At 32.5% G+C, this 9737-nt stretch overlaps 1 protein-coding gene across 1 annotated transcript; it reads right to left on the bottom strand.

Moving 5' to 3' along the window:
• Window positions 1-3509: 3509 nt before the first annotated feature.
• On the bottom strand, window positions 3510-6751 carry LOC136231054 (uncharacterized). Its single transcript, XM_066020299.1, has 2 exons — window positions 5887-6751; window positions 3510-4120 (listed from the first exon to the last, which is right to left on the bottom strand). The coding sequence occupies exons 1-2, from the start codon at window positions 6170-6172 to the stop codon at window positions 3750-3752; spliced, it is 657 nt and encodes a 218-aa protein (XP_065876371.1). The 5' UTR covers window positions 6173-6751; the 3' UTR covers window positions 3510-3749.
• Window positions 6752-9737: the final 2986 nt, after the last annotated feature.

Raw genomic sequence — 9737 nt, forward strand, 5'->3', positions numbered from 1 at the left:
TATGCAAAGTAATGTGAGAGTTAGTAATAGTGTCCATGAGATACCTAAAGAATGAATTGACAAGTGTTGGCAAGCCATTCCTTTTGACGTCGACCACAAGTGGAAGAAGAATTTTGTGGTGAATGCCAAGCAAGATAAACGACAAGAGAACTTACAATTTGCTATTAGGGATGAAATTTTTGTACACTCAAGTATCAAAAGATTTTCAAGCAGAACGAATAGCAAGTTTGTCACGTCCGTGTCTAAATTTCTAGAATTTATATCTTGATAGTAATATATATTATAATTATTGGGTGTGTGAAGTTAATTTGGTGCTATGGGAAAAGTTTGGAGTTACTTTGATGGTTTTATGTGTAAATTATAAGTTAGGATAATTTTTAAAAGATTATACAAAGATGGAGAATCAAACGTGATGTTTGATAAAATTGAGATATATATCTCAAATATCATCACGCGGTGATATAGATATCATTTCTTTCTTTTTCTTTTTAGTTTTTCTTTTATATTTATCAGTTTTTTCTGAACCGTTTTTTCACCGTTTCTTTGATTTACGGAGATTCGACCGTCCAAATCACTTGAAATTGAAACCATAGCATCCTTATGCATAGATCTAAGTCCTAACCGAAGAGTTTTTGAGTTTTGGAAGTGTTTGGAGGGGAAACGTCTTAGACAGAATTTACAGGAGAATCGATCGGGTGTATTTTCTTCAATTAATAGCCAAGGTAAGTAACTATCAACTATATTTTGAGTTTTATGTATATATAGATATATATAATCAAAGAATTTTCAGAAAGTGATATTTTAAGGTTATGCATGAATTTTGTAAAACTTAGGGTTTTTCACGATTTTGCTTTTTATACATAGATCTAAGTCCTAACCGAAGAGTTTTTGAGTTTTGGAAGTGTTTGGAGGGGAAACGTCTTAGACAGAATTTACAGGAGAATCGATCGGGTGTATTTTCTTCAATTAATAGCCAAGGTAAGTAACTATCAACTATATTTTGAGTTTTATGTATATATAGATATATATATATATATATATATATATATATATATATATATATATATATATATATATAATCAAAGAATTTTCAGAAAGTGATATTTTAAGGTTATGCATGAATTTTGTAAAACTTAGGGTTTTTCACGATTTTGCTTTTTATTGTGAAACTATGGTTCAAATGAAGCTATTGACTATGCTTCTATGTGATTTTCAGATTTTACTTGATTATGTTGATTTAAGGTTTAATTTGGTTGATTTATATATATACATATATGTTTTTGGTTTCAATGTATATATATATTGAACAAAATGAATTTGATGATTTCTTACGAATTGTTTTAAGAAATCTGTTGCGGTTATTGTTGTTATTATTTTGGATTGAAGTCCAAATATGATTTTTATGATACAAATGGCTAATTGAAGCCAAATGATTTATGGTTATGAAATAGTTTGGAATTTGATTGTGAAAGGAAATTTGAGCACGTTATGATTTTATGATTTTATATCCATTGAGAGTAATCCGGAGCGATGGTTTTATATTTGAAGACCATGTTCAGTGAGGGACATGGCCTGTGTACACAGTCTGAAGACCTAGTGGGTATGGCAGCGAAGTGTTAGGTAAGACCATATGGGATAGACAATGTTAAGAGACGTCTCGACTATATATGTGGTTATGGATTGATACTTAAGGGGGAAAACTCGAGGATGGATACAATGTTTTAAATTCATTTGGATTATGTTTTCGGTTATGATTGATTTTGAGATAAGGTTTTACGTTTGATTAAATACGAGTTGGTTTGATAAAACACTTATTTGATTACAATATTTTATAAGGTTTTGAATTCAAGAATGGATACAAGATTATATATTTTTATGGTTTTGGTTTACTCCTTTGACTATATTATGAACTTAAGTTTTGAGTACAGTTTATAAGGTTTTGATGAGTATATTACAAACTTACGTTTTGAGTATATTTTATAAGGTTTTGATGATTATATTGTAAACTTAAGTTCTGAGTATATTTTATAAGGTTTTGATTAAATCCCTTTATAAATGTATATATGTAGCTATGTTAAGTAAAGTTGGTTTTTATAGCTGATAGTTTCTTACTGAAATTTTTGTCTCACTTTTTTTTAAATGTTTTAATGTTTTTAGGTGAGAAAGTACATGATATAGAGAAGGTTACCGACCGTTTAGGCGAGGTTTGGAAGTTGGCTGCTTATTGTTAGAATTATGGTTAGAACTTTCGTATTTCAATTGTAATATAATGGAGTTGGTAAATATATGTTGAGGTCCTCGAATGACTAATATTATGATTTTTGGATAATTGGAGACTCCTAAGTGTTGATTATGATCTTTTTATTTCACGCCCGATGCCGATTGAGGTCGTCTAGGTCGGGTGTGACAAAGTTTCAACCTCAAATGATCCTTTTAAGATTATGGAGAAAGTGAACCCGAAAACTTGTGAGATGATCCTCTCGAATTGGTTACCAACAACACCACTTCCTTTCTATATGAAAAGTTTAAGTCTGTTCATGACCCCAATAAATAACTTGGGGCCAAGTTGTTTTCGAAAATGTACGACGAAGACATCAAGTTGATAAAAAAATAATAAAATGGATAATCAGAAGAAATTGAGTTCTTCTACTCAAACTGAAGCAGTGGGAGAGCAACATGGACTTTCGGACTCTTGGATCGTGGACCTAAACCTAGATCGACAACCCTAGAAGTCCTCTCGATGAAAAACGATAATCGTTAAACATCCGATCACTTTCTATTTTCAACTCTTATTATTTTTTTTAGAGAACCTCACAAACTTTCACCTCTAATTTAAAGATGTACCAATACAAATATATTTCTAACTCTTTAGTTGGTCTCTCAACTCCGATTTTAATTCCCTTTCCAGCTTTTATATTGTTGAACTCTCCACTCCAATTTCAATTTCCTTTCTTTTTATTATATTTTCTTTTATTTGACTTTTTTTAATTATTTTAGTAAATTGCAATTATGTCTTTAGGTTCTATTTTAATATGTAATTGACACTTTTACCTTTATTCCTTTATATTTGGGCTTTTATGTTTTTTTTAGCTCTTTTCTTTGTATTTTTGGCTTTTATGCTTTTTTAGTCTGTTCCGACCTAATCGTACTTTTAGGTTAGAAGAGTATAAATTCATCTCATGGGTAATGTTTATCAATTAAAAATCTTCTTTCATCTCATTCTTGTATAATAGGCAACCTTTATCGGTTAAAAATCTTTTCTGGAGAGGGATTATAATTATACCCATTTTATTTCAAGGGTTTTCAATTCCTACAACTTTTAGCATGTAAATCTTGTTTATAATATTTTTTAACACAAATCCGACAATTAACACAACACGAACACGGCATGAACCCGCACAATTATCAGCCCATTAAAATAATGGGACCCAAAATGATAAAATGTGACGAGCACATAATTCTAACTAGTAGCTACTCCCAACAAAACAAAATAAGGGACAAACGAAAAAGAATCAAACATTTGATAGTTGTAACTATTTACCACCTGTTTCAAATATATTAATGGCACCAACAATCTAGATCTCAAAACTGTTTAATCAGCCTAAAACTAAATGGAAATGGAAGTTGCTCTCAACAAAGATGTATGAACCAAAGATTCTAAGATTCAAGAGAATTTCAAAATTGGTCAATTCAAGCCATTTCCATAGTATCACTAGAAAAACTTCCCAGACCTATTTTCATAATTTGATTTACTTCTTGTATCCCAGACCTTGAACCTGAAGATTTTGGTTCTCTTCTAACAGTCTGTCGTATTCAAGTAATAGGTCAGCAGATTGTTTCTGAAGCGAAACAACATGCGCTTCTGCTGTTTCAATCTGCTTAACCTTCTCTTCGTTTTCCGTCTTCAGCTTCTTTACCGTCTCTGATAGGTTAAGATTTTGTTCCTTTAGAAGCTTCATCTCCTTGGAAGCTTTCTCTTCCTTCTCTTTAAGCTGCATTTTCTCTTTTGTTAGCTTTTCAAATTCCTCTTTTGAAGATCCAATGTTACTCCTCAATGCAATAAGTTTTGACAGGTAATGGTGCATACGATCAATTAGGAACCCGAGAAACAGGGTGAAACCTGCAAAATTATGTTCAGCACATTATGAACACGGAAATCTCCTGAAATAATGGATTGATGTTTGAGGGAATAGAATAGTTTTGCAGGAGTTAGTTTTTGTCATTGGAGTTCGGTTGGAGGTTCATTGACATAACTATGATAACATAATACTCGAAAACCACAAGCAACTTTCACCATTCTACATTCAGTATTTGCATATATTCAAGACTTCAACATATGATTCGGACTGAATAAAGTTAGCCAACCGAAATTGACTAGTACTTAGCTTACTTATAATATTTTAGTAGCCACAAGTTTAGTCATTGTTGACACTGACTTGTATCTAATTGGCAGGCGAAGTACCAAATGCACGGAACTATCACAGAAAGCATGTGATCAATTTATAATTCTGTATACGGAACTATCACAAAAAGCATGTGATCAAGTTATAATTCCATAAATTACCAAGGCAGCCTACCCCCTAAAGGCGACAGCAAGAAGAAGAGGTATAATACATTAATGCTCAAAAAGATGGAGAGAGTAAATTAATTCCCCATATCCAAAGAGTAATTTTTGTCGTGATCTTCTTTTTCGATAAAACATGTATTAGTTTGTTACAATTTGTACTTACTTCATTAATAGAAGCTGTGAAACTGAAAAGATACAAGATCTATATTTTCCTTTTTGTGATATATAAGAAGGAATAATTATCTAACAGATTATCACAATCAGAACGAAGTTTGACTTCTGCGTCCAGACTAAAAGCAAAGGAAACAACTATGGAAGGGAAAGCAAAATACATACATCAAAAAGAGGATCACGACAAAACCGACATAGTTAAATTATACTTAACTTTTGGAAGTGAATAAAGCTTATATGCTCTTTCTTGACCACATCCACAACATAGGTGAATAAGTGAGATTCAACCTTTTAACTAAGATTAATATGCACAATAACTGCAAAAGGGACAAAACTAAGATCTAAACAGATTCAAAACCTAGAATTTGGAGGTGAGGATTTAAGGCTATGTAGCTATTCATTCTGAGCTTCCCTTATATGTCCGATCTTATGGATAAAGGGGCACGCGGGGTCAATTTGCTCAAAAAGGAATTTTTTTATACAATGTGATCTTTTAACTTGCCATTTTTTGGCAAATCGGTCCAAAATGATACGTGTCTCGATCACAATTTATATCGTATCTATTCATGAATCACTTATAGAAAAGTATCATTTTGGACTTATTCGTCAAGAAACGCCAAGTTGAATCACCACATTATACAAAAACTTCATTTTTGAAGTAAATTGACCGCATGTTTATCCCCGTCGTGTCTTATCAAATAAAAATTTGTATAATCAGAACTAAAAGCTTTTCCTTTTTGAATTCTACAAGAACAAGGCTTCTTTTCATCCAAGAAAAACAGAGCTTAGATCTTTAATTCTCAACAAGTTCACTTCTTTCTTAATCCTCCATTGATACAAAGTTCACAAAAGTACATGTGCCCACTAAAAGAAAGTGGTTTAGCAGATCACTGAAAATTGATATTATCTTCAACACCATAACAAAAGTGCAAATTGCATATATGTTAACTAAAACACAGTGAAAGTTACATATTTTTCTCTAAATTCACATGTTTCCACATAAATTAACTATTTTCCTACTTGATATCACCAAATTCAATTACCCAATAATAAGCCATAACAGGAAAGCACATGATATATCCAAGCAAACATCGTAAATGAAGCAAAAAAAAAAAAGCAAACCAGGAAAAGAAAGAAAGAGAGCATACCCATAAGTGAGGCCTCAAGCAAGTGAGTTCTCCAAAGAACTTGATCCATGGGTGACATAGTTCCAAGCTTTGCACCTTTGTTTTGGATCTTAATAATGCTCATAAGATTAGAGAGTAGAATCACAGACATAGTAGCAGCAACTGTTTTAACAGTAGCTGGACCTTTTCCCATTTTCACCTGATCCAAACTCTTTATCACAAGCTCTCTCAAAGGACCAATCTTTACAAGCAATAAGAATGCCACAAGCCCCTCAACAAACAGAACAAAATATAACAACTGAATCATCTCTGCTTCACTAAACAATTCCCCCCCAAAAGAGCTTGCTTGATTTCAGGGCAAAACACAGTAAAAAAGGAAGGGACTTTTAAGAGTGTAGATCCATATACTGAAGGAGAACTTCAAAAGAAGCAACCCAATTGAGTTTTACATAGATCATCTTTCATTCATTGCAACAACCATAAACCCAGAATCAAACGAGAAAAAAGGGGGAAATTGTAAATTAGGTTTTGCCCTCAAGCAAGGTAACAGATCTGTAGAATTAGCTCTTGCAACTTTTAGCATGAAACCAAACGGGGTTTAAAGATAATAGTGTGGTTTAGGGGTTAATGGTAGGTGTAATTTGGAAAGAAAATAACTTTTTGGGTTGTGCCCAAGCCAAAAGAGATCATTGTTTAAGAAGTTAAAAATGGCTAAAATCAGAATCAGTTTAAAGTGAAAAACATAAAAAGAAAAGGGTATTAAGGCAGTGTTTGGATGTGGGTTAAAATTACAAGAACAGCTTCGGACCAGACCACCACCTCATAAACAGGAAGAAAGGGAAGTAATTAAGAGAAGCCGGAATTTTGTTGGCAACAACTGGCACACCTCCCTAACATCACGCTGAACAGAGTGATGGTACTTTGTCGTAGTGCATCTTAAAATTACTTAAATGCCATCAAAAAGTGAAACTAATACTCGGTCAAGTGTTTTCTTAGCATTTAGAACCATTTGGATAGGGTGTTGTTAAATCCAGCCCCAAATTCCCATCTCTAGTCCCGTGAAATGATGAAACTAGTCCCGTGAAATGACGAAATTACCCTTTTATGGGTTTTGGGGTGGAAAAAGTTATTTTTTTTTGCTCTCTCGATTCACGGGCGTATGGACATCACGCCTCACCTCATGGTGGGGCGTGTGAACATCACGCCTCACCGTGTGGTCGGGCGTGATAGCCCACGCCACACCGTGTGGTCGGACGTGGGACTATCGGGCTCTCTGTCATCAAAATCAGTCGCCCCCTCTGATCCATGAATATCGGCCTGATCCGCAATCTGCCCCCTCCTCACCTACTCCGTCGCAGCCCCTCTCCGCCTACGACCAGAAATATCTATACCACGCAATCTCGTATGTCGTGGTGTATCATCCTCGTCGTCCATATCTAGACGACGAGCAGATGACGGGATGGATTTCCCACCCCTAGTAGGCCGCTCCGTCTACAAAAAAAAATTACACTAAATTAATAAAATTGTAAATAATGTAAATTATACTAAATTTATAAAATTATGCTAAAATACTACTAAATTAATAAAGTTATAATAAAGTTATACTCAATTTATATTAAATTATACTAAAATTACACTAAATTACTAAAATGTTTACTAAAATTAAACTAAAATTACACTAAATTACTAAAATTTTAAAAAATATTAATTTTTATACTAAAATTTATACTAAATGTTTACTAAAATTAAACTAAAATTCCACTAAAATTTTAAAAAATATTAATTTTTATACTAAAATTTATACTAAATGTTTACTAAAATTACACTAAATTACTAAAATTTTAAAAAATATTAATTTTTATTAAAAAAAAATGGGGACGTAAGGGAATCACGCCCGAACCATTAGTCAGGCGTATGCGCACCACGCCCTATCAGTGGTTAGGGCGTATGCGTATCACGCCCTACCAGTGGTTCGGGCATGTGGCTATCACGCCCGCACCACTGGTTGGGCGTGATACTCATACGCCCGAACCGCAGATCGGGCGTGATGTTCATACGCCCGACTGCGATTCCGGTCGAATTTTTAAAAACCACAACAGATTGAATTCGATGCAAAAATCAACGAAATAAAGCGGTAAATCTTACCATTTTAGCTTTTCCTTTACGGTTTCTATCACCATCCATGATTCGGTTCACTAATTTGTCCGGATTTGAGCAAAAATCGTTTCGGCTTCTTGAGAGGTTTTGGGTTTTTTGAAATTTAGTGCAAAGGGTATTTCGGTCTATTCACGGGGCTAGAAGTATAAATTTAGGATTGGGTTTAGTAATCCACTTTGGATAAACACATAATTAAAGGGTCAATTACACCCATGGCCACTGAACTTTACTCATTTAATATTATGGCTACTGAACTTCAATTCTTAACCGTATGGTTACTGAACTTTACACTTTTTAATATCGGTGGCCACTTAATGCCTCAAAACGACCATTGACGGCCTAAAAATAAAAAAATCCGAAGCGTTAATGATATTCTAAAGAACTTTAATTCTTGAAAATTTTTGTTTTGATGTCATTTATATGTTGTTTTGTTAGGAGATATAGTGGATTTTTAAAGAGAGAGTTTCAAAAAATGTGATTTTAGAAAATAAAAAATATGGTTTCATGGTAAATATCGTTTTAAACAACTTTAATTCTTGAATATTTTCATTTTGAGGTTGTTAACGGTCATTTTGAGGAGTTAGTTAAAATTAAGTGGTCACCGGTATTAAAAAATGTAAAGTTCAATGACCATACCGTTAAGAATTGAAGTTCAGTAACTATAATATTAAAATATGTAAAGTTCAATAACTATAGGTGTAATTTACCCCATAATTAAAACAAAAATCAGTCCCTAAATTTTAATGTTCAGAATCCCTCACTATAATAAATGATTAGGATTTTTTCCAAATAAGTGCTCCCTAGTGAGTTAATTGAAATTGATAAAAACCTATTGAGTATAAACCCTAATCATTTACATCATGGATTTCAATTAACTTTAGAGTTAATTACAATTAGATGTCTTGTAGTTTCGTCGATTTGCAAATAAGTATCTATGGTATTTTATTTTGCAAACGCAATCCTGTGTTTTGTAAAATTTTGATTTTGATTTTATTTTGCTAAATTTGTCCGATAACGATCTCAAAATGAAAATTTTCAAGAATTAAAGTTATTTAGTATCATATTTACTATGTAACTATATTTTTTTATTTTTCAAAATCATAATTTTTGAAGTTTTCTTTCTCTAAACATTAACGTTCTCTCTCGTAAAAAAAAGAATACCTAAACGACCCCAAATCTAAAAAGTTGAAGAATTAAAATTGCTTAAAATATTAACTTTTGAAAATTTTCATTTTGAGATCGTTATCGGTCAAATTCTGACAATATAAACTCAAATACAAAATTTTACAAACCACATAATTGCTACAAGTACCTATTTATAAATTGGCGAAACCACGTGACATCTACTTGTAATTAACCTTAACTTAATACTACTTAAGATTATATCATTATAAGCATGATTTATAAATTGATGATAAAAATAATTAAAACTTGGAATACAAAACAAGAGAGTGTAGTGATGGTGAATGTGAAGTGTGTCGGGTTTACTGCCCAATCCTAACGAGTCCATCAATAGTTTTGTTGAGCGATTTCCGCAAGTGCACGGTTTCGTTTGTAGTAATAAAAAGATATTGATCCCATAGGGAACGTATTTTCACAAAAACTTATTTAATATAGTTTAAATACGACTTAAGGTTTATTTAATAGATCATCGTTAATTGAATTTGGTTTTGAGATCAAATTAATAAGAATCAAATTGGAGAATATGTAGAATG

The sequence above is a fragment of the Euphorbia lathyris genome, chromosome 5 (genome assembly GCF_963576675.1).
Source record: "Euphorbia lathyris chromosome 5, ddEupLath1.1, whole genome shotgun sequence".
NCBI classification, from domain to species: Eukaryota; Viridiplantae; Streptophyta; class Magnoliopsida; order Malpighiales; family Euphorbiaceae; genus Euphorbia; species Euphorbia lathyris.